The sequence below is a fragment of the Rhinatrema bivittatum genome, chromosome 8 (assembly GCF_901001135.1).
Source record: "Rhinatrema bivittatum chromosome 8, aRhiBiv1.1, whole genome shotgun sequence".
Taxonomy (NCBI): domain Eukaryota; kingdom Metazoa; phylum Chordata; class Amphibia; order Gymnophiona; family Rhinatrematidae; genus Rhinatrema; species Rhinatrema bivittatum.
This window is the reverse complement of record NC_042622.1, coordinates 97,792,732-97,819,100: the sequence shown is the minus strand read 5'-3', so window position 1 is coordinate 97,819,100 and position 26,369 is coordinate 97,792,732. Positions and strand designations below refer to the sequence as shown.

General features: G+C 42.9%; 1 protein-coding gene across 3 annotated transcripts in view; it reads right to left on the bottom strand.

The window, feature by feature from the left end:
* The window catches only part of UBAC1 (UBA domain containing 1), a 45,606-nt gene extending 23,933 nt beyond the window's left edge, over positions 1-21,673 (bottom strand). Inside the window, exons 1-6 of one of the 3 annotated variants that reach the window (XM_029612282.1) lie at positions 21,439-21,673; positions 7,138-7,258; positions 5,569-5,642; positions 5,262-5,369; positions 3,092-3,194; positions 2,119-2,227 (exon numbers count right to left, since the gene is read on the bottom strand). In XM_029612282.1, the coding sequence (XP_029468142.1) occupies positions 2,119-2,227; positions 3,092-3,194; positions 5,262-5,369; positions 5,569-5,642; positions 7,138-7,258; positions 21,439-21,576 (653 nt within the window). In that variant the 5' untranslated portion in view covers positions 21,577-21,673. The remainder of the gene's footprint in view (positions 1-2,118; positions 2,228-3,091; positions 3,195-5,261; positions 5,370-5,568; positions 5,643-7,137; positions 7,259-21,438) is intronic. The other 2 variants (XM_029612280.1, XM_029612281.1) reach the window with 2 other exon arrangements.
* Between the last annotated feature and the right edge of the window lie 4,696 nt (positions 21,674-26,369).

Genomic DNA, 26,369 nt, shown 5'->3' with positions numbered 1-26,369 from the left:
CAGGAGCCGGCGGGTCCGGCGGAGGATCGAGATCAGGTCATCCAGCTCTTCCCGCTGGAAGAGGCGCAGCGTGCGTGGATCCTCCCCCTCGGAAGTGGAGTCCCCTTGTCCCGAAGCTGCAGGGTCCGACCCAGGGGAAACTGGGGCCGATCCAGTTCCACCCGAGCCCACAGGGAGTCGGGTGGGGACGGGGAGCTGTGAGGCCCCCACGCCCGCCGGAGCGGGGGGGGGCCGTATAGAGGGACGAAGGTCGCGGCAGCTTGGGTGGTGGCGGTTCCGCGGGAGCAGCCAGGTCCTGAAGGTAAGCTGTGTGCATCAGGCGGATGAACTCCGGTGAAAACCCCGGCCTAATCGGGGGGACATCCGCTGTTGGGGGCCCCGGGGGACCCTGCCCCTGCGGGTCTTCCTCCGGATCTATTTCTGGTAGTAAGCTCGGGGGAGAGCCCTCAGAGGCTTCCCCGTCCCCCTGCGCTGCCTGAGCTCCTTCAGGACGGAGCGCATGCAAGATGGCCGCCGTTCCCGCCAGTGATGGGGGAGGGGCCGGCCCACGCCGCCCGGGCAAGGCTGCCAGAGGAGAAAAACGAGTGAGGGGCCAAGACGTGCCTTCCCCCCCCGGGGAGGCACCGAGCGCAGATCCCCTCCCTCGAGATGCGCGATCCAGGCTCGCCGCAGGCCGAGCAACGCGCCGGCCGCGGCATCGGGATCGTGAAAAAAAAGCAAAAACAGTCCCCGGCAGCCCAAAACGCCCTGGTAACCTCGGGGGGGGGGGGGGGGGGGGGGCCGCGATACGGAGCGCCGCTGCGGGGGGGCCCGGACGGCCTGCACTACCCGCCGAAGAACAAAGCGGCGCCGCGGGGGGGCCTTCCTGGCCGCACAACCCGCTGGAGGTGATCACCCCGCTCCCCGCTGCAGCCCACGTAGAAACGCAAAATGGCCGCGGGAGCGGGCGAAGACGCTGGGAGGCCGGTGCCCCCGGCAGCCGCGTCCAACCTAGCTGCAAAATCAAAACAACAACAGAGAAGAAATGCAACTTACCCCGGTGAAGCAACAACAGGCGCCGGGACAGAAGAAAGAGAGAGACAGAGACTCACAACAAAGAAGCCCCGCCTCCCCAATTAAGCAATTAACTTTGGGTTTTTTTTTGTTTGTTTTTTTTTTAAATGAAGCCCAACTTGATCCAAGCAAATAAAGCTAACAAAGAGCAGAGAATAAAGGCCCAAACAAGAGAAGTAAAGGAAGAAGGTTATAGGCAATCGGGAGCAAGCCCAGATTCCACTACTCGCATCTGCTGGAGTCAGAAGATACTGAACTCCTGCAGAGGGGGTAGTAGTACTTATGGTGACGCCCCCTCAGAGTTTTGGGCTGACTCCATCTGCTGGATTGGGGACATAACCCACGGTCTGGACTGATCCTGGTACGTACAGGGAACGGTTCAGACATCATTGCTTGTACACAGATCATATACAAACCCTTAGGCATCAGTGCAGGTTCAGTGCCATCACCCAACTCAAACTAAAGCTGCAAAGGTCCCAGCGCATTTTACAAATGCATTTGTTTCCATTTGCCAACATCATTAATATACTAGGTCTACTGCTGCCAAATATTTATTTAAAAATTCTTATACATCGCCTATACAATTTGTGGTGGATCTAAGTGGTTTGCAAACAGATTAAAATATACATAATTATTATTATTTATAGAGTTTTATATACCGTCGTTCAGTTTTACCATCACAACGGTTTACAAGTTTTTTCTCATTTGGTTAACATGATTAACGACTTTGAATAGGTAATGTGGTTAAATTTAATTTAATAATTTAAAACGTCTAATATGTGAGTGAGGTGAGCAATCTTAGCTGTGTTCATCTACTACCATTAGAACACAGACCCCTCCACAAGGAAAGCCATCTCACTATTTGCAAGGACAATGAATTCAAGATTTATTCTCTTGTGACAGTGAACTTACAAAACAATCAAAACTTCCTTGACCATTCCACTAGCTCAGTGTTGCCATAGCTGGGCAAACGGTCCTCAAACAACAAGGAGAAAGATGCAAGTTTGGGCAGTAATTTTACCCAAATTAAAGACTTGGAAGCATGCAAACCCCAGCAGTACATACCGATTCAACTGAAGAGCTTTCACTGCTCTGTTCTCTGGAAATCCCATTTCTGTCAGCTGACGCAGAGCAGTTTCATCCACCCTGTCCTCCTCATCCTCATCCAGCATGGCTTCAAGAACCAGGAAAAGGAAATGCATTTACAGCAGATTGTCGCTTTCTACACTAAATCAGGTCTGCTTCATTTAAAATAGTTATTTGTTCTTGAAATCCACAAAGCAGGTTATAATCCAATGATAAATCAAACATATATGCCTGAAATGTTCAGGCAGAGTTGTACAACATTTTCTCTCTCTACAATCGTTTGAAAACCAAACAATTTTAAATAAAGTGATTTCTCCATGTACTGTCCAGCTGTCTTCCTTGTTGCCTATCCCTCGCAACCTTACTGGTGGTGCTCAGCCCATCTCATAAAGCCAAAGCAGGGAGCAGTGAACTCTCAGGGAGCTCAGCGCTTGTTCCAGGTGCACAATAAGGCACATTCCAAAGTCATATTTCTCTCTAGAGGGTATAAAGTGTAAGTTTATGACAGTATATACATATGGTGGCCAAACATTTCACCAATGACGACTCATTGGTCAGATAGGTTGAAAAGCTGATTTAAAACTAAAACCCTTATTATCTTCAAAGATCAATTGGATCCAGGGACTGTTTAGACAGATCCTTTGTGCAATCTGCACTGAACACTTTGCTCCTGTACTTCCTTGGGCCTTCTTTGCTCTAATCACCTTGTCACCAATGTCACTGTCACAAGCTCCCACCCACCTCTTACAGTTACATTGGGTCAAATGCCATTGTATGGTGCTTGCCCTGCGACATGTAACACCACAAAATTATATTGGGTGGAGTGGCATAAAAGCAGCTTAGCAGCAGACACAGCTAGCCCCACCCATACAGTAGGGAAGGGCTTCTTTATGACTTGATCAGAACAGTCACAGAAAATGAAGAAATGCAGAGACTCACGACATGTCCATACCATTTGCCTTCTTGAATAGTTCAACTGCATCTGGGTTCAGTGCTAGCAATTTCTGAGCAACTTCTATGAGTGACACTAAGATCTTCCTGAGCTCTGTCTGGAACTGTAAAACAAAAACAGAAATGACTATTCTACCTAAAAGTCATTTTCTTTAACAAATCATTTGCTACACTGATCGCTACTAGTGTGTGGGTGAGTGGAGTGGAGTTCATTTGTCTTTATATAGAAACAGTAATAACAATGGAACTGCAAAAATTCAGTCTGCACAATCTTTTCTTTTTTTTTTTTGGGGGGGGGTGGGATGAGGGGGTAGGATGTTAACCTGAAAGATGAATACAGAATGAGTTAATGCATAAGTGGAACATTTAGATGGAGAGCCACTAGTGCCTTCTTTGGTGATGTAGCACACACTACCGAGTCAGCCCAGCAGAAATGCTCTGGCACATCTCCTGTATTGTATAGGAAGGAGGAAGGATCACTCCTGGTGCTGCTGTTCGCATTTAAAAGGAAATGAAAGCTGTCTGGCAAGCTAGGCTCTCGTTAGAAACCAGCCAAGCAACCCAGTCAGGTCTGACAACTTCTCCTCCATTCTACCCTGACATATACTTGGGATCTGGGTCACAGGAATACTGCAGAAGCAACCACATTAAATAATCAGACAACTTTCAGGTTTCTCTACAACGTTCCAGGTTTTCTTACACGGATATTAAATTGTTTCTGAACTACTCTTTAGCCAGCAGGCAAATGGTATGTGTGTATGATCAGGCACCATGCTGTCTGCTCTTCCTAAAACTAAGCAGACAGCTGAGGGAGGAGAATGCTGCAGAGACATGTCCGACCAATTTATGCTGTTTTTCTTGGGTGCAAATTGCAAAATCCCTAGCACAGAATAAAAAGCCTATACGTTTGCAAGGCGTACTGAAGATGAAAGAATTATACAAAGGCAAACACAGAAACATGGCGGCCAACATCCAGAAACCATTTAAGACTGATAACTGAAAAGATGTCCATCTAACTGGCAAAGCCGTATGTGACTAAGTTCTAGCTACATAATTCAGGGGCGGTCCGATATTCGGAGTTAGCTGCTTAACCTATGCAGCTAACGCTGGTTGCGTCATCGGGCTGTCCTGAAGTTAGCCAGATATACTTATCCGCCTAACTAACCATAGGATTTATCATTCCACGACCAGAAAAGGAGTGTGGGGGGGGGGGGAGGGGGCGATAGCGTGCAGCCGGCTGCATCGCGGTGGTGCATTTTGCGCACGCCACACACTATCGCCCCCATAGTGCCTCTGCAAAGGGTGTTATTTCCAGCGCTGCCTGCCTGCAGCGGTACTGGCATTCAAATTTTTTTTTTACCCTGCCCCTTTCCCTCATTTAAATGTTAAAGTCACAATGCGGTCATTACTGCACGCTTTAGTTCACCCATTTACAACTGCATCCGTGAAAACCGTACAGCTGTTTCACAGCATAGGCACTACTTCAGCGTTCGAGTCTACCTATCACTATGCATCAGGAACTTTGCTGCATTGATAATATTGCTAGCATTGTGGCGAAAACATGCTTTCAATACTATGCTTGTAAGCCCCTCGTGTCATTACGAGAGCTTTGTTCTCAAGCAACTATCACAACTGACTATTAGAGGATTCTGAAAAGGCAAAACCCGGTGCTAAAGTTTTCTATACATTTTTCATTCTATGAGCATCCAAACAACTTTGATAAGTAATCAGGTGCCATCAGATCCTCAGTCTTTCTCACAAGCATGCCTCCTTACGTACTCTCTTTAGATGTTGGAATCACTCGTAGTTCACCAAAGAGATGCCCAAGGCAAAATCTACTAGCTACAGATCACGAGATGTCTTGGAATGAAAGTTAAAAGTATTCTCCAAACTGACATGGGGCAGATCACTATCTAATTTATATCTCAGTTAATGTGTAATAATATTCCTTCTCTCCCTTTAGAGGCTTCTATGCTAATTTGGAATAGTCTAACTCAACCTGTGCTCTACCCCGTTGGGCAAATAAATGGGAATAAATAAAATTCATGATTTAGAAAGGAGTGCTTTGCCTGGAAATCCGCTCATAACGCTCTCAGATATTAAATTAGCAAGTGCAGTGAGATCCTGTTTGCAAATCCAAATGACCACCAACCTCTTCCTTACATACTTACATCTCTCATATTGTGGTGTGTAACAGTTCGGTCTGTGCTGCGGGAGGGGAGATTGGATGTTGCTTTCAAGACTGCATCCTTATCGGGAGCTTTTTGCTCCTGTTTTCTCTGAGAAATTAAAAAAATAAAAAATAAAAAATTGAACTTTTGTATACATTTCAGCCAAATCAAAAGCACCAAATGCAAGGCGTTTGGTGCAGAAAACAAAAGGCATGGAATTAATACAGGTTTTTGTCTTTAAGTAAGACGTGCACGGTGTCCCACCATACAGAACAAGAGATGAATGCAGGCGCGCTTCTTTACTTACTTTTTCTTCTGCTGATACATCGGCCATCTTGGGAGGGGGAGGGGGAGCCCTCTTTTTTACTAACAGCAAGACATCTGGAAAGAAAATGCGCATACATATAACTTTCTTTATTGCAACTTTTCCCTTAAAGTAGTGACAGTACACAGTCAAGGAGGACAATTTCTACTCTTAGCTCTAAGGGAAAGTGGTATACTAGGCATCAAACAACACCTGCTTCAACCAGGACCTGAAAGCCAGAAGCATTAGTTTGTCCTGATACGGGCTAGGAAAAAAAAAGGAGCCACAGCATGCTGACCTTTTCGCATCTGGCTCTCCTGTCAAGTGATATGTTGTGCCACTAATGTGCCAGAACTGTCAACCACAGGCAGAATAGGTAACCCATTCTGGTGCACAGAAGCTTCAACTTTAGAAGAAAACTTCATTGTCCGCTTCTGGCCTGTGAAGAGGAATCAGGACTAAAGATTGCAGGCCAGATTTTGCTATTTAATAAACATCAGCTTAAATTATGCTTTTACAAGCTTCACCTTCTGAGTAACCTTAAGGCACTACTCCAGTCAAGCGATTTTCGGACTATGGTGCAGGCATTAGTCTACCAGCAATTGCCTACTGTAATTCAGTTTACGTGGGTCTGCCGATGACCACTCTTAACATTCTGCAACTTACAGTGAATGATGCTACAAGCCTAATTTCAGGCAGAAGGATCAGAACACATTACTCCAGTGTTATCTGACCTCTACTGGTTACCTATCCAGTGAAGAGTCAAGTACAAAGTAAAAATGCTAGTCTATAAGCTGCTTTAAATGGAATCATCTTGGGCAAATGCCATGCTCAAAATCTACAATCCAAGCAGGGCCCTCCAGTCATCCCAACAGAGTCTTCTTGATGTTTCATCTATGTGACATGCTCGCCTTGTAGGAATAAGGGAGCAGGAATTTTCAGTAGCAGCCTCGTCATTTGGAACTTACTCCCATATGAGTTGTGGCAGTCTGACTATGCAAAGGCATTTAAGGGCCTACTGAAAACCATTTTGTTTAGACAAACATTTCTGTAAGAGCCCTTGATTACTGTAGTGTGCCTAACCAAGGTCTTGCAGGTCCCACTGTTTTCTTTGCTTGTAATATGCCTATAGGTTTTATTTTGTTTTTTACTTGCTGCTAATATGTTTGTTTTAACAGAACATAGTATGCGTACATTATTATGTATGGTTTTTTATGTACCCCATCTAGGAGCTAGTTATAGGTGGTTTATAAATTTTGTGCCCTTTATGACATAAAATATATACATTTCCAGTTTCACCCTTACAATATGAACACTGCAACAGCCCTGCAAAAATATGACAGCATATCCATTGATACCGCTTATGACCAAACACTTATTCAGTGTTCTCCCAACAATACTAACAAGTGCTGCTAACATCTTAACGTATCTGAAATCGGATTTCCCAGCACCTTGCTGAAAACAGGAGGGCTGTGCAAGGGTTCGCAGGCTCCCTGGCTAACCCAATACATAAATGCCACATGAACCTATGACAAACTGGGCTCCGTGACCGGCTCAGACATGCCCACTTACCTTTATCTTGAATGTTTTCCTCTACCACAGTTTTTGTATCAGACAGCACACGCTCTGAGGTTGCATGAATCAGTTTATGATGAGTTACACTTTTGGGATCCTCCAAGCTCCCGGTAACACACTGAAAAATGCAAAGATAACCCTTAAAACTCAATACAGTGTAAGAAAAGGGTAAAGGCGAGATTTAAGGTTTTGGGAGAAAAATTAAAAAAAAGACGGAAATATCCTGCAAGTCAGTGCCTCTCTTGCCAAAGAATTTGATTTCATGATGGGAAACAAAAGCAGCAGAGAAAACAAACAGTGTGTACATGAAATCTTGTACAAACGGTACTGGGGGAAAATTTGTGCCAAGCTGCTGAATGTAGCACTTAAACAGCACTGCAGGCAGCTAACAAGGCTGAAGAGAATTTACACCTGCCTCAGGCAGGAGCAAATATATTTGCCAATGAGTCAGTACAGCAGGAATTTGGCAGACTGCCTCCAAAATTCAAGGTGAAGGGGGCAGAGTTGCAGATATATACAGCAACTGAACAGCAGGAAAACATCCACCAGCTATCTTCACGTGCCCATGAGATAAAATAATCCCAACCCCTAACCATTTCTGAATAGTCACCCAATCCCACCTCAACTGAATCCAACCAAATGAAGCCCTGTTAGAATGTGGTTTTTCATTCTGTCAGGATACTGAGACACCCAGAAATCTTGGAGGGGAGAGAGGGGTCCAAAAGGGGAATCCAGGATCTGCAATGCTAAAACTGTCTGCTGAGCTGTGAGTTTGGCTCTGGATATACTATTACCACGGATGCCATCTACAGTTCCCTGCAGTTTGCAGTCATTCCAAGACTGAAGCATTCTGCTAAAGCTTGACATACATGCATGTATCTCCACCCCTTATTGCAAGGGAGCCTAGTTTCTAGTTTATTGGGGGTTTTTGTTTATATACCGTCGTATCAGTCATACCTTCACAACGGTTTACAATAAAATAAGAATGGAAAAATACAAGTCATCGATAAAATTAACATGGATAAAACTAGTTAAGAGCTTATAAATAATTAAAAGTGCTTAATATTAGCATCGTACAGTCATGTCAGGCATAGTTATAATTTAAATTACAAAGATTAAAAGACAGGTGCAAAAGATAAAAGTTTTCTTAAAAGACTAAAAACACATTAAATCTTAGGCATGCGTTAATTAGTATCTGCATATGCGCATTTAAAAATCCATGTCTTGGGCTCGGTCTTAAATGTCTTAGTGTCTGCTTGGAGTCTTATCTGTGTTGGTGACGTATTCCAAAGTTTGGGGCCGGCTATTGATATTGCTCGGTCTCGCACCTAAGCCTTGCTGACTTTAAAGTTGGTATCGTTAAGCCCTTATTTTCAGACCTCAGGTTCCTCTGCGGGATGTGTAGACCTACTGCCGTGTTTAGCCATTCGGTTTTGTCACCGTAGATGATGTTAAGTAGGATGCAGGCAGTTTTATATTGTGCACGATACGTAATTGGTAACCAATGTAATGAAATTAAGACAGGAGTGATATGATCACATTTTCTTTTTCCAGTCAGTACCCTGGCAGCAGCATTCTGTAATACCTGAAGGGGGCAAGTAGTAGATAAGGGGAGTCCTAGAAATTTGAAAAAATCAGTGCTTGAAGAACAGTTCTAAAATCATTCATTTCCAATAGTGCTTTTAATCTTTTATACCCCTTATACCCCCTTCCCCTGTCCTCAAACCCTACCTTTTCCCTATAGCAACCCTTTTATACCCCTTTTATTTACCCCCTCTGCTATCCTTTAATCCTTACTTTTCCCTATAGCAACCCTGCTAGTCTATATATAGTTGCCTTTCTGAACGTATAATTTGTAATGTCATATATAGTGTCTCCTGTATATACTAATTAAAGATAATGTATATTATTGTATATAATACTTTATTATTGTACATAATACTTTTTGGAGTGTTTAACCTTATACACTGTGGATAACCTTATACAAATTATACACAGTCCCTTATTGAGTGTTTAATTTGCAATGTTACTTATTATGTTCTTCTGTTGTTTTCTAACAGGTACTGTTCCTTTTCTCCTCTTCCTGTTTTTCCCTCTCTTCTCTTGCCCCTTCTCTCTTCCTATCTTCTCCCTCTTCCCCCACCCTGGTTTTTTGTAATTTCCTCCTTCAGTTATATTGTAAACCGACATGATGTACCCACGAATATCGATATATAAAAGCTAATAAATAAATAAAATAAATAATCTCCGCAGCATGAGTAGTTTAAAATATCAGTCTCTTAGTTTTACGGATATATATTTTTTCAAATTAAGTTCAGAGTCTAAGATTATACCGAGATCTCTCACAAAAATGGAGGGTTTTATCTTGCTGTTATTCTCAAGAATCAGCGATGGAATATTTTAATTCCTGTATTTTCTTTCTAAAAGTATTATTTCAGTTTTGTCCATGTTTAAAATGAGTTCATGTGTGAGAGAAGTTGTTTTATAGTATTTAGGTATACTGCAATAATCAACGTTTTTTCCAGTGTGTCTTCGATGGGGACAAGAAACTGGATGTCATCGGCATATATATATAAAAGTTTAGACCTAGTCCAGTAAGTAGGTGGCAGATGGGTAGTAGATATGTAATAAAAAGGGTGGCTGACTGGAACCCCCGTACCTAAAGGAATTTTATTGGACACTGAATTTTTTATTTTCACTTGAAAGGAGCGTTTGCTAAGAAAAGAGGTAAACCATTTAAGGACTATGTCTGATATTCCTATTTCTTCCAACCAATGTAGTAAGATACTGTGATCAACAGTGTCAAAAGCTGCAGATAAATCTAAAAGCACTAGGAGGTAGCTTTGCCCAGAATCAAAGCCTCTTAAAACAGTGTCTGTCAAGGCAATTAGTAATTTCTGTATTAAAATTCTTTCTAAAACCAAATTGATTAGGAATAAGGAGGTTATTGGATTCTAAAAAATGTGAAAGTTGTTTTTGTATAACTTTCTCTGTGAGTTTGGCAATAGAAGGTAGATTCGAGATGGGCCTGTAGTTGCTAGTTGTGTGGCATCAAGATTTGGGTTTTTTTTTAAGATTGGTTTTATTATTGCTTCTTTAAGTACGTCAGGAAAGATACCTTCTTTTAAGGATAAATTAATTATCGCAGCAATGGGCGAGGCGATTATCTCAGCAATTGTCTAGAGCAGAGCTTTCCAAACTTTTCATGTTGGTGACACACTTTTTAGACAAACATAATTTCACGACACGGTAATTCAGTCTACTAGTAAACCAGAGGTTAAAGGTTAAACGAACGAAACATATTTCGACAATTTATGTATGTTTCCTTAAATATGTACATAAATAAAATGTTTCACGACACAACCTATCTCATGAAAACCTTAAATTTATATTAAAAATATATATTCCAAGATTCATGTTATTGTTATAATTTATGAGAAACAATAATAAAACAAATTGTCTGTCCCTCACACACTCATCTCTCTCCTCCCCCCAGCACATGTCTGGCCCCCACACACTCATATCTCTCCCCCTCAAGCACATGTCTGTCCCCCCAGCACGTTTGCCCCCCACTCACTCATCTCTCTCCCCCCAGCACATGTCTTGCCCCCACACTCATGTACCTCGTCTTTTTGATTGTTGCCAGTTAAGTGCTTCACTCCCTTCCATGAATCACCAGACACTGCTGCTTGCAGTCAGTACTCCTCATGGCCAGGCCTCATCGGCAGCAGCAGCCAATGCAAGGACGGCTGGGCTCGTTCCACCCACCAAGCCCCCCAAAAAAACACGATTGACAGCAAAAATCACCCAATAATAAGCAACCCATAAACTGAAAAAAAAAAGTGAATCTCTAGAAAAAAAAAAAAAGCCCAAACTCGCATCAGAGTTGACCGGGCTTGCGCGACACACCTGCACACTGCAGGCGACACACTAACGTGTCCCGACACACAGTTTGAAAAGCTCTGGTCTAGAGTGTTAAATTGGAATGGAGTCAATGGGGTGTTTTGCCGGATTCAGTTTTCTTATCAGGGGTTCTCTCTTTACTGCTGATGTAGTTTCAAACGAGTTCCAGTTTATACCTTCCTTTGGTTTCATTTTAATTTCTTGGTTTGATTTCAATAAGATGTTAGAGGTTAATAAATCAATTTTATTTTTAAAAAAACAGGGAAATTTCGTTACATTTGTCCTCAGGTAGTGAATTATCAACTTGGGACGGAGGATTTGTTACATTTTTTACAATAGAAAAGAGTGTCTGGAGTTATGACAGAATCTCTGAATTTCTTTCTTAAAATAATCCTTTTTTGCAATTTCTATACTTTTTTTGTAACGATTTAGCACAGAGCAGTAGATCCCCAATGTTTGAGGACATTTATTTTTTCTCAAATTTCCTTAGGGATTTTTTTTTCAGATTTTATGTTTTTATTAAACCAAGGGTTTTGTTTAATAGACGGCTTAATCATTTTTGTCTTTTAAGGGCAAAATGTATCCACTATGTTTTTGGATCCATGTAACCATGTAGTCGTAGCATCCCTACTGTTATCTATCTTTAGTGCTAAATTTTCAAATTCAGTAATTTGATCCTCAGTTCTCATCTGAGGCTGAAAAGTTATAGATATGGCATTATTTGTAGTATGTTTTGGGGGGCAGTTGACTTTAGTTTGCGCGTAAATTAAAATGTGGTCTGACCATGGTACTTGAGTAGTTGTGATAGTTGAGTCCTTATACAGGTTATAGTTGGTGAAGATTAAATCAAGGTCATGTCCAGCTTTATGGGTTGGGGAGGAGGAGGTAAGCTCAAATCCTAGGGCAGAGAGTGACTTCAGTAGAATAAAACGTGTTTTCTAGTGGTTTTGTATCCACATGTAAATTGAAATCACCAAGTATAATGGATGGTTTGTTTGGGTTTAATGTTATTGTCAACAATTCAATAAGTGGCGAGATGTTATGTTCGAGTAGCCCTGGTGGGCAGTACAAAAGACAAATTTGTAGATCTTCTGAGTCAAAAAATGTTATTTCATATTGTTGACTGATATGTGTAGGAACTATTTTGAGATTAAACTTGTTTCTTTGCAATTAATGTACTATGAAAGTATTACAAACCGCCATGATATATCTGATTAAATACTCGAGCGGGGCTTCTGGGAAAGACTGCACAGCAAATATGTTTTATGAGCCCATCTGAGTTTACAGTTTTCTACCCAGCACGCCAACTTACGATAATTTTACATATCAGTTCACAAAGTAGCCTTACATATCAATTTTATCACTGCATTGTGTCATCTGTAATTTAGTGCATGCAGTCTGCCGCAACCTGTCCTTCACACAACAGCAGCTGAAGGAGCTTCAATGCAAGCTTCTGAAAACGGCATCACAATCTGTTAATACACGCCCGTTTCCTATTATAGCAAGGGGCAGCAGCAAATCATTTGTACCTCCGACGGTTTTACAGGCAGAGAGCGCAAATTCCCAGAATGTGTTATTGCCCAAGCAGCTATTTTAATACAATTCTCCACAAGTACAAATAACCAGCCGACACGTGATCAAAGAAAGAGTCTGATCTTAAAACGATAAAACTCTCTACCTGCAAACTCCACAGTTACTCAAGAAATGTAACCCATTTATTTGCAGCCCCCAAGGACCTCAACCTCCCAAGTGTTTTAGTCATTACTGACCAATGGAACATTTGGAATCTAAAAATCAATTCTCCGAAATTGCTCATGACCTTCCTGTATGCACATAATACCGATTGCTCAAGGGCTTAAGTAACTATATACAACCCTTGAGATTTTCAGTCACTTTGGTTGTGACACAGGCCCTATGTTTTATTTCTCAGAGATACCAAATGAGAAAAAAGCCCAAAGGCATCGCTTTCTTAGCACTCCAAAGTACCAACTATGAGGACCACCTCCAAAAAAAAAAAGGCCCGGCCCCCAAGCTTTTCGCGCTGGGCTGGGCCCCTTAATTGGAGCGGTCTGGTAGGGAAGTGGGGTAGGCCCCGATCTCGTTGCCTTGTGACTTTGCGTTATTCCATCCTCCTTGCGTGTGCCACCCGGAATTTTATAACACGCGCGCATTTTTTAAAAACTAGGCCTATGAGGATAACTCAAAACTGCTCGTGTGTACCGACGGGTATATATGGGTGCCTCAGAATTTGCTACAGTATTTTTATAACCTGCACACAAATATGTGCAAGTTATTCATATATATATATAAAAAAAAAATACGAGTGCATATGCATGCACATGCTCTCGTATGTAAATACTGCAAGCCACGCATGTTCGGACTTACCCAGATAAATGCCCATTTATATGGCTAAGTAGCAGCACGTAGCCAGAGAAGTCTGAAAAGCACTATTTAGATGGACAAGTAGAGCTTTTCAGACTTATCCGGCTATGGAGACCTGCTGCTTCTTAACTGTAAAAAATCAGAATATAGTCAGCTAAGTGCTGCTACTTATCTAAATATGTTCAGATTTGTTCTTCTAAGTAGTGGGAAAGGCGCTATTTAGCTGAGTAAGTTGGAAATTAGCTGGATAAGTGTGCGTAACTCATATGCCCATGTATTTGTAATTCCAGTTTTAAAAGGATATGTGTAGATTTTAATTGCATTAATTTGATGCTTTTACACACGCAAGTCAAGATATTTAATAATATGTGTGCGGCAATTAAAATATCAAGATTTACAAATTAATCCACCAGTTCACCCACTCCATCTGCAGCTCGTGAAGATCCCTCATCAGCCTGAAGCCCGCCCCCCCCCTCCCCCTCCATTGCAACCAGACCCTCAAGCCAGTCATTTTTTTCACATTAACAATGTTTATGATGTTCTGCTGTTGGTATTGTATATTTGATATCTTTGGCTTGTATTGGTTGCTCTGTACACTGTTTACACCTGCTGTTATGTGGGATTTACTGTCTGAAGTTATTTCTTCCCAATAAAAAATTTTGGAAAAAAAAAAACAATGTTTATGATCACTTGCATCTAATAGAGATTAGAAGTAAATATATGCAAGTAAAAGACTTGCACGTGTCACTTTGGCAGGTTTTAAAACAGCAACTTGTGGCACATATAGATTGGCTCCTCCCAGGAATGCCCCTTTTTCACACACGATCCCGGATGTCCGTGCATATGTTGCTATTTTTTAATCAGCATATACTTGAATGCGTGCCATTTCAGGCGCACACTGGCTCTTTTTTGCACACGCATCTTTTGAAAATCTCTAAGGATTTTTTTTTTTAAGTCTACTTAACCTTTTGTGCAATATCAACGATGCTTTACATGTGTACGTGGACACCTGGACTAGACTTCCAGTAGCAGTGACAGGAGCTGAAACAGTGGCAGAATTCAAGCAAACTCGGGACAGACACAAAGGGACCGTGGTGGTGAGAAGAGGAAGGGAGAAAACTATGGACTGATTAAGACCCATGAGAACATAGCAGGCAGGCTGGGTAAACCAAATGGTCCTTTTCTGCCAGCAACTATGTTTCTATCAGCAGTTGGCTGATGTGGGTGGGCAGAGCCGCACCTCAATTAACTCAGAGTCAAAGACAGGAGGAGTTTAAGAGCACTTCGCACAGTAAAAGTCAGGACTGAAAATGAAGGGGCATCAACTAAATTATTTCAAGAATATTCTTTTGCTGGCCCAGTGGTTTAAAAGCTGTAATTATACAACCTTTTACACCTCCCAGGAAAACCTTTTACCATGCCCTGTCAACTCCGCCAGAATCCAAATCTCTGGTGCTTTTCTTTCTCCACTTTTTAAAAATCCCCGAGCATGTGAACGAGAGCCCTCCATGAACGGAGTTGACTGTGCCAAACATGGTGTCAGCTCCAGGATTTAATATACTGCTCCTTCTTGCACACAGGGCAGAAAATGCAAACTGAACACTATCTGTACATCTTTATCTCAATTCTTCTTCCTATATTTTTTGAGCTGATTTACTTAAGAATTGGCAGTTATGCTCGAAGGATCTACATATGTAACCACTTGTAGGTTTAGCACACAAGTAATATTGTTTCTAGAGTTTCTAAACTGACCCCCCAAACATAAAAATAAGATTGGGGGGTCCCCAATCAATCTCCTTCTGCCATTGCTAACATGGGCTTTTAGGGAATTATTCAAAAAAGCTTTTCCCTATTCTTTGCTTATGGAAACATTTTTTGAAGAAAGGTTCTTTGTCTCTAACACTATTCCAGCAAATTTTGCTTAAAAATTTTTTTTTCCTTCTCTTTTTCAAAATCTTTGTAGTGAATTACGTGCTGGCATAAAGAACTGAAATTCTTCATTGTTGCATAGAGCAGTGCAACCTTCCCCAGGCACTACCTGGTCTCTCCTGCTCTGGATCCCTTAACAAAGTTACAGTAGATTTAATGGTGAATCTCAATCAAAGGCACTGCATCCGGACCCAAGATACGTGCTGTCCACCAGCAGATCCTGATTCAGGAGATGAGGTTGAACCGTGTCCAAAGAAAATGTAACAGCGATGATGTAATGGGTTTCTAAAACGAGGGTGTTGGCTTTGCTGGACAGACAGTGTAACCAGAGACTTGCCAACACATTCAGCAATGGCTGCAGAAGAAAGGAGGCAAAAAAGGACACACAACTGTGGGGGATATGGGGACTGGATTGGGGTAAATGAAGGCAATACAACACCCCCCACCCCCAAAATAAATAAATAAATAAATATATATATATATAAAATTACTCTGACAGCTTAAATGCACTTGTTGGTCCAAGCGTTCAACAAAAGACAGATTTCTGCCCAGCACAGGGGCGCAGAGGCACAATGTGTAGATGGGTCTCACTCATTTTGGGGCCGAGCACACGGTTTAAACTGTGGTTGGATGCAGGCCCACAGCCCCTTATGCTATAAGGGGATTAGTGTGTCCAAACCCGGCGAAACAAATAGCGCTCAACACATGCAAATGCATGTTGATAAGGCTGTTAGCTATTCACCTGGATCTAAACAAAAAAATTGTGCGCCCGACCAGCATATTTTTACACTCAGAAATTAACGTCTGCCCAAAGCAGGCGTTAATTTCTGAGCAGCCCAAAAAGTTGTACAGAAAAGCAGAAAATACTGCTTTTCTGTATATCCTCCGACTTAATTCTGTGACGAATTTAAGTTGGAGGAACCAAAAAGTTTAAAAGGTTTAAAAAAAAAAAAAAAAGAGAAAAGTGCCAACATTCAGTTTAGGGAAACGGACGCTCAATTAACAAGCATCCATTTTCCTAACCCGTGGCTGTGCACAGGTTAGGAAAACTGATGCTTGTAAAACTGAGTGTCCGTTTTCCTAACCCTCTCCTGGGTGCCCGCTGCCAAGGAGGCGTCAGGGGTGCACATTTGTCCCTAGCGTCTCCTTGGCAGCGCGACCCCTCATTTACTTACTGCATCGCACACCCAGGAGAGGTGTTTAGGCGCGTGATAAGAAAGTGGCACTCAACACTGAGCGCCCGCTTTCTGTGCTCATTTACTGCATCTGGGAGGAGCAAGGAAAGGAATGTATCCATTCAAGGAAAATCCAAAAAGAGAAGCAACATCAGAGCAGGACAGCCACAAGTTACTCCCATCTTAGTCTTCACTGTTTTAAATTCTATGTCTTGAGGCTCAGAGTAACAAGAAACCTAATCATTTCTTACCCATCCAGATTCATTCTGAGAAGAGACTGGAGGAGAAGGCAAAGTCTAACCTCTAAATCTGCAGGAAAAGACTGCTAGATAAATTTTAAATTATATATGCATGATTTGATACAGGCTGTACTAAAATCACCCGTGTCCCCATACTATAAATGAGGATTAAAACCACTAGTGTTAGGAGGAAGAAACGTCTATTGAGGACAGCAATTACTTTTCCTGGCAGTAAACTAATATTTGTAAAAGATGCCATATTCGTTACCTGACATTAAAAATCATTCCCCTTATCTACAGAAAAAGCCCAGGATGAGAAGAGACATTTGAATCTACCCCCATAACACTGTTAGTCTGCCTCATCTATGTTCTGACATATCTGCCTACAGAGGTCAAACGGGTAGTTCAGCAGAAGACAGTAAATGACAGCAGAAAAAGACCATCTGACCAGTCTGCCCTGTTATTGCGTCTTCACTGCTAAGGATACATCCCAACTGCCAGCTACGAAGTATGACCACCTGCAAGGCTTCTCCTTAGCTAGGACAGTCTTTTTTGTCTTCCTCCTTTGTACTCCATCATGGGTAGAAATCATACAAGATCCCCATTCACCTCCCTCCAGCACCCATCTTTTCCATGAACAACTACAAAAGTTCAGTAATAATAAATAACCAGCAACACTAAGATCATCATTGCCCAAACATCCAGCCTCCTAGGTCCCCTAGCTTGCCTGCCAGACAGACAGAGCTGGCCGCACAAGTGCCTGTAGTTAGGACTTCTAGTTATAACAGAACTTGCAGCCTGTCAGAGAAACCCAGCCACAAGGATAACTGAGTTACTGCTAGAAGTTCTAGCATTTCATACTAACCAATGCGCTGTACATTCTGGCAGCCCCAAAACCCATTCTTGAACCTGGGGAATTTGGTGCTATTAAACACTTAAACAGATGCTGGTAGGTCATGCTCTCTGCTCTCGCCACCTTTAGCAACTAAGTATTTCCCTCTTAAACTGGGTTATCCTTTAAGCTGCTACCTCCCACCTGGGAGGGCGTTCCATGTTTCCATGAAAAAAAAGTGTCCACTTTACCTATGCCTGGCATCTCTGCAAAGCCAGGATCTCATTTTGACACTTATCTTGCTTCCAAGGTCAACCCTTGCCCATGAGAAGCTATGACAGTACTGTACAGTCAGCTTATATTACTTAAACCACTGAAGCAAGTTTTAAACATTTTCCACCTCAAACAAGAGCTGGATCTAATTTCTTAATTTTAAAAAATATTTTCAATTCCACTCATTTTTCTTTTCCTACTATAACTACATAGTAATAACATGAGCAATAAAAAGATGACAGTACAAATTTTAAGTTAATTCCGTAAGCTTGAGGTTAGGCTCTCATCACTGGGCTCTTGCTTCTTAACCTTTTCCCCGATTATACACTGCTGCCTCACTCCATCTCTGATGTGGCTGAGCTTTCAGACATTACTACAGAAAATCAAATTCCAGCTGTCTAACTGCAAACTTGGATCAAAATAATAAAAGCCATTTTATCAGTGAATACAGAGGTCATTTTTTTTTTTACCCTCCCCATTACCTGTTTTATGTACTTTCCACCTTTTTAGTTCCGATGTAAACCGGTATGATGTTTCCCCACTAATGTTGGGATACATAAGCAATAAATAAATAAATAAATAAAGATATACTGAACGTCGAGGTTTTATATCTATCTATCTATATATGATGTGAATATTACCTGAAGTATAATTTTAATACTTCCCAGCTGGTGGAGTAAGCATTTGAACACTCCTCCAGTCATCAATGGACAGACCCAGCTACCATGACAAAGGGCAGCTTCAGAGGCAGAGAGCTGGTGTAGTGTGCATGCACACCCTACCAACCACTAACCAACTGCATCCAAAAAAAAAAAGAAAGTCCTCAATCAGGCCCTCTTCCTACACTGACACAACCTACTTTAAAACTCTCATCCCCATGCCCCATCCCTTATCCTATTGCTGGTCCAGGTATTCCAGGGCAGAAGCAATTCCAGTCGCTCCTGCACAACTGTTCTGGCAGTTCTTAATGACCACCAGTCAACCTGAGGCCAGTGCCTTTATGTTGTATGACAGGAATCCTGTCCCAATCTCAGCCTGCTTGTCTGGCACTCCTGACTAGATGTCTCATTGCCACCTTAAACTCAATATGGCCCCCCAAGCCCACTTCCCCCTTTCTCTATTTCTGTGGACAACATAGGTAATCCTCCTAGTCCCCTCAGCCTGTAACATTGAGATCATCTTTGACTCCTCTCTCTCCTATATTTATTCATTCAGCCATTTTATATACCATCATTACAAAAATCACAATGGTTTACAACATAACATACATAATATACATCGCAATTACATTGATTTTAAAGAGGTCAAACAACATATACATTAAAGATTGACATGTACTTGGGATAAGGTATTTAAGAGTAGAGGATAGGTTCTTAATGACATTGTCCTTGAAGATGCATGCTCCGTGTGCATTTGATTTTAAGTTAGGTTATAGGCATTTTGAAATAACCATGTTTTTAGGTCATGTTTGAATTTTTTTGTTTCTGGGGTCAGTCTTAGATACTCAGGTACTCCTTCTCTATATATATCCAAAAACATTGCTATAGTATGCCTTTTCTTTCTCTATATCATCACCAAAAATCATCTCTTCCTTTCTGAACACATTACCAGAACCCTTATCCACTCTCTCATCACCTCCCGCTTAGACTACTGCAACCTGTTCCTCATAGGCCTCCTTGTGAATCATCTCTCCACTTCAATCCTTCCAAAATTCAGCTGCACAACTTATCTTTCACCGGTCATTATAATCATATAACCCCTCTTCTCAAGGCACTGTATTGGCTCCTCTTACTCACCTACCATGAGCCTTCACTCTGCAGCTCTTGCTCTCTCTCTACACCCCCTCCTCATGCCCTCCACTAATCAGGCAAGTCACTCCTGTATATGCCCTTCTTCTCTACCGCCAATTCCTGACTCCGTGCTTTCTACCTGAATGCACCATATGCCTGGAATTGACTTCCTGAGTTGGTGAAGGGAGCATGATGCATCACCTTTTTGAAGGTGCTTTTAAATCTGAACCCCAATTTCAATCTGTTGAAATTGTCACCTGCTGAAATTCCCAGGAGGCCCCTATTCACAGTTCCCTCTCCACAGTTCAAAGCCAGCAATACAGTCCACCCTCTGCCCCATCCCAATATGTCTTTTCCTTTTCTGCAGCTGGTCCCCATCACTATCTAATCCCTCACCCCAGTACACTATTCCCCTTCCCCAAGCACATCCCAGCTCTCCCTGCAACCTTCAGCAGCCCATCCCTAGCACAATGATCCTCATCCCCACCCTAGGACTCTGTTCCCCCCTTCTCCTCTCATGGGTCTACTGCCAGCATACTCTACCCCCACACTCCTCATCCTGACTTCAGTACAACTCTGATCCCCTTCGCCTATTCTGACTCCAGCAATCCCTGCCCTCCTCACTGGCCCAGCTCTAGCTCACTCTGGCCCCCTCTGTCAGCCCAACCTCAGCATTATCTGCCCCCCCCCCCGACCTCCAATTTGTTTAAAAAAAAAAAACGTCCTAGTTACTACTAATCATCACTTCTACAGCACTGCTCAACATACCCAGTGCTGTACAAGGACATATAAGAGACAGTCCCTTCTCAGTAGAGCTTACAGTATAATCAAGATAAACATACAGAGCAAATGACACTTGGGAACTTCTTTTATTAAGACAATGGTTAAAAATGAATAAGGATATATGGGGATAAGGTGGGCTTTACAGAAGCTGGATTAAAAGATTATTATAATTTTAATGACTATACTTTTCTGAGGAAATTTTGTCAAACTATGTGTTTTGTAGAATTGTCACAAATTATACATTACAGAAGCATTATGAAATGTTACCACCAAGGAAAAAAATGGCACTTGAAAGTTTCATTTATGAACGCAATATATGAAAATCTTAGGTAACTACATCCCAGTCGAAGTTCAGCATACCTACTGCAGATCTAAAATAACTCCGTGCTGCAGATTAAATGTGAGAAAGAGAGAGATAATAACAAATGGATGACGAGATCCAATGCACAAAAGTAAAATATAGTCTGAACTGAATATATACAGTTACAAATCCGAGAAAAGATAGAGGCTTCCAGCGATAAAGCGAGTAATGATTAGAGTGAAAGCTAGGACCAGTACAGCATGTCATGAAAACGAACTAGCATTGCTTTCCCTTGGCCAGCTCCGGGAGCCCAGGCCCAAACACAGATCAGGTTTTCAGGATCCCAATTATGAATATGCATGAAGTATATCTGCATATATCACATCTGGCATGTGCGCTACAAATGATGCTTAATGATAAATTGCACCGTATGCCGATCTCTCTGGGACACATTTATGTTAGGTACCCTGAAACCGCAAGCTGTTCGTGGCTCGAGGTGGCCACCCCAGTGCTGTGCAGCCCCCTGCTAAAAGTCAGCTACCCTCGGCTTCTCCCAAGGGAGTCAGCGCCCGAGCCGTCTCCAGTATTCCGCAGTCCAGACCAGGGCGCTGAGGCCTAGCCCGGCCTGGATCAGGCGAGCAGCACCCCCGGCCACGGCCTACCTCCTCCCCGGTCACCCCTTTCCTCTTACGTGCTTCAAGCATTTCTCCTTCAACTTCTCGATGGTGCAGTCCTCAGGCACCTCCTCCAGCCACTCGGCGCCCTGCAAGGTGCAGATGTGGATCCGCAGCGCCTTCCCCGCGAAGATCTTCTCCTCCTGCACGAACATAGCCGCCCTCCACCTTACAGCCGCTGCCCGGCCATGCTGGCCCTCCCCCAGGGCACCGCACTCGCCGCAGCCTCCCGACACCTCCCCGCAAGGCCCCACCCCGCCGCGCTGCTCAACCGCCGGAAGCGGCGCCCGACGTATACTGGGAGTTGGAGTCTTCCAGCTGAAAGCTAGAGTAACCTGGGCGGCATTCCAACTTCTGATCTTTCTTCTTTCCTCCCCTTATTTTGCTAGTTCGATCCTTTGCTTATCTACTTACTTAGCAGGAGATTTAATTCTGCTTTGGTCATGGTCCTTATACTAGCCTCTCTCCAACGGGGTCAGATGACAGGTAGGGGGGCCTGTGCTAGCTTTTCTGCAGCCCGCTCTTCTTGCCCCCATTTATTCAGTCTTTGACCGGGCTCATAAAATAAAGCCCATATACCCCCAGCAATCGATCATTTTTTAAAACTGACACTACCCCCGCTTCCACCCCGGAACACATGGTTAAGGTAAGGGAATTAGGTACCCTAGAAAATCCTTACCGCCTTGCACAACAAAGTATGCATTTATAACAAAATTTTACATGAAAAGAACATTCAAAAGTAGTCTTCTGAGGCAAAAATATAACTTACAACGTGCACTGCCTTGGTGCCAACCAGAAATCTCTGCAAAAAAGACACTTGGAATGCCTATGGAATTAGACTTTTTGTAGTGCCTGTTGGGTATGGGTTTGGCTTTTAGAAAGCCATGAATAAACGGAACTACCATTACAATATAGAAAATGTCTCATACCAAAACAACCCTAACTTCCAGCACTCAAACAGTAACAAACGGGCTGATACAGTAAAAATCACGGGAGAGCGGGCGAGCGCCTGCTCTCCCGGCATGCGCACAGGCCACTCTCCTGTGCGCACGATTCAGTAACTTAATTTATTTAAATTAGGGCCCGCGTTAAAAAGAGGCACTAGGAACACTAGCGCATCCCTAGCACCTCTTTTTTGACAGGAGCGGCAGCTGTCAGCGAGTTTGACAGCCCAATTTTGCCGGCGTCGGTTCGGAAACCGGACGCCAGCAAAATTGAGCATCCGGTTTTCAACCTGCAAGCCGCGGGCCCATTTTAATTTTTTTTTTTAATTTTTAACTTTTTTTAACTTTTGGGACCTCCAATTTAATATCACCATGATATTAAGTTGGAGAGTGCACAGAAAAACAGTTTTTACTGCTTTTCTGTGCACTTCCCCAGTGCCAGCAGAAATTAATGCCTACCTTGGGGTAGGCGCTAATTTCTTAAAGTAAAATGTGCGGCTTGGCTGTACATTTTACTTACTATATCGCGCGGGAATAACTAATAGGGCCATCAATATGCATTTGCATGTCACGGGCGCTATTAGTCTCGGGGGGGGGGGGGGGTTGGAAGCGCGTTTTTGATGCGCTATTACCCCTTACTGAATAAGGGGTAAAGCTAGCGCGTCGAAAACGCGCGTCCAAATGCCGGTTAACAGTGCGCTCCACCGGCCTGATTGTTATCTAGGAAAAGGCAATGCTGCACATATTACACCAGCCTTAGAACACCAATATACCTCCTATTAGGAAAACAAAACAAATCAGACTGCTAAAGATCCTTACACAGAAACTACGTCAGCAAAATATCTCACCTCACTCACATATGCAGAACAAAGACCGACTGACCAAATATAGAATAAAGAGACCAGCAAATATAAATAGAAACATGCTAAGAAGAACTGAATTGGAACCAACAACAAGCCAGTGTCCAGAGCATCAATGGAAAAACAATACCATTCTTCATAAAACAAATAATAAAATCAAGAAATATAAAACATCAATCCTAATAGTACAATCATATTCAAAAAAGAATAAATATTTCAAACCAGTTAACGAAAAGAATATCCAAAATTTCCCAAACAAAATATTTCAAAATATCTGATGAATGAAATATCTAATAATTAAACATGTTCTAATATTTTCCCCAAAAAACAATAACATTTCAAACAGCAAAAACATCAAATTACACCCAATAATTAAAACTAAGGATTAAAAAATCTCCTGCTCTCCATACCTGGGATCTTTTGATTTCCAGTCATCCTAAGATTGTCATGGATTGGGAGAGGTAGGGTCAGGCAAACTTTATCTTCTGTCTCACACACACACACAATAACACATTCATTCTCTCACACACTTCCTCTCTCATATACATGCCTATACTCTCACATTCACTCCCTCTCATATACACAGGCGCTCTCTCCCTCATAGACACATTATGAGTGTGTGAGTGCTTGCCTGTGAGAGCCTATATGTGATACATAGGTTCCCACAAACACACACATACACACATGCAAGCACATAGGCTCTCACACAGACATACACACAGGCTCTCACATAGACACATACACATGCACACAGGCTCTGACACAGACACATACAACACACACAAGCTGTCACACAGAAACAAACATACACAAGCACATTCACTCAGGCTCTCATAGACACACACGGCCTCCTGTTCACTTTGGGCCAGGTGGGATGAGCTCCATCACAGCCCTACTGGGTCTTCTTTGCTTTGGGCTGTGGTGGGTTGAGCTACACCATGGTCCTCGCCAGGCCATTCTTTGATTCAGGCTATGGTGGGATGAGCTTCACCGTGGCCCCCACTGGCCTCCTGTTCTCTTTGGGCCATAGTGGGATGAGCTCCACCACAGCCCTGCCTTCCTTCCCGCTCTGGGGGGAGGGCAAAGGCCAGGCGCCCATGCGTGCAGCTTAGTTGGATCACTGCTGGTCTTTCCTCATTTTTGGCCACCGGCGGGTTGAGTTCCACTGGCAGCCCACAGCCTGTTTTCATCTTTGGCCACTGGCGCTTTGGGCTCCGCCGTCAGCCCCGCAGCCTCTCCTGCTGCTGCTGCCCCTCCAGGTGTGCTGCCCCATGCAATTGCATGGTGTGCACGCCCAGCCGCACCAGGCCTGGGGGCAGGGCATTAACACCATTTTGCCCTCCCACCCACCCCATATTGTACAGAACCTCGGCCAAAAGGACAAAAAGGGTCTGTGGGTTCTGGTGTCTCCAGCCTCCTTAAGAATCCATTTAATTTACCGCTTGTGATATCACTGTAGAATGGAGTAAACTCAAGGTGGGCAAGATGGGCACCGGGCCGGGGAAGGGGGGAGCTGCCAGGGCACCATGCTGCTGCCCTGAAAACAGCTGCAGCAGGAAGGAAGCAAGTCCCATAATACTTACACTCACCCTTTTTATTTACTTATTTAAAAATGTATATACCACATCACAAGCAAAATTATCAGAGCAGATGACAAAAATATCCATAAAAATATATATCATTTTGATAGCACTACTGGAGGACATACACAGTGTTGTACAGTTATGATGAGTAAGTCCTTGTCCCAAAGAGCTTACAATCTAACATAAGACAATGGAAGGTAATTTGACTTGCACAAACTCAGATGGAACATCAGTGGGGGAACTGGATTTGAACCCTGGCTTCTTACTGCTATAACCACTAGATCAGGGTTCCTCCACTCTTTTCAACAGATGTTTTGAAATATTTTATTGTTGTTTGGGAAATTTTCTATATTCTATTCATTAACTGAAATATTTATTTTTTTTATGGATATGATTTTACTATTATGATTGTTTTATATTTCTTGATTTTATTATTTAATGTTTTATGAAGAATAGTAATGTTTCTGTTTTTCCATTGTTGCTCTGAATGTAGAGACTGACTTGTTGTGGGTTCCAGTTCAGTTCTTCTCAGCACATTTCTGTTTATACTTTCTTATCTCTATTCTGTGTTTGGTCAGGGTCTCTCTCTGTGTTCTGCATATGTGACTGAAGTGAACTATTTTGCTGGCATGTAACTTCTGTGTAGAGATCTCTAGCACCCTGGTTTCCTAATAAGAGTTTTATTGGTGTTCTAGGGCCTGGTGTAATATGTGCAATGTTGCCTTTTCATAGATAAGGTTGTTAGCTTTGTTTTGGTATGGGAGGTTTACTATATTGTAATGGTAATTCTGTTTTCATGGCTTTTTGAGGGCCAAGCTCACACCCAATACGCATTGCAAAAAGTCTAATTCCATAGGAGCTCCAAGTGTCTTTTTTGCAGAGTTTTCTGGTTGGCATCACAGCAGTGCATGTAAATATAATATGCATGTTGTAAGTGTTATTTTTGCCTCAGCAAATGGGCAGGTTCCCATTTACACACACACACACACACATATACCCTCCCAGGCAGATTCCCATTCTTACACACACACCCAACTCCCCCCCACAACTCATTCACACACAAAGACACCCATTCACACACAAACACACCCATTCTCCCCAAGCAGGTTCCCATTCACAAACACACACACAAACATATACACACACCTAACACTACCAGGCAGGTCCCCATTCACACACGCACATGCCCATCCCCCCCAGGCAGGCTCCCATTCATACTCACCCATCCTCCTAGGCAGGCTCCCATTCACACACATACACACACAATCTCTTTGCAGGCAGGGTGCATGAGTCTCTTTTGCTGCTGCCACTGCTGCCACCTGGTGCTTTGTTCCTTGGGGGAGAGAGGATTCATCGCAGAACTGTAAGAGTCCTTCCTGTGGCTCCTCCTCTTATCAGGCCGGCCTGCAGTACTCAACACTCGCATTCCTAGCACTTCCTCTATGCTCATCTCGTGCATCTCGCAGAACAAGCTCCTGTTTTCTTTTTCTGATGCCGGTGGCTGCATAGGCCTTGCCATTCTTCCGCCAACATTGGGATGGGATCCACTGGTGGCCACACA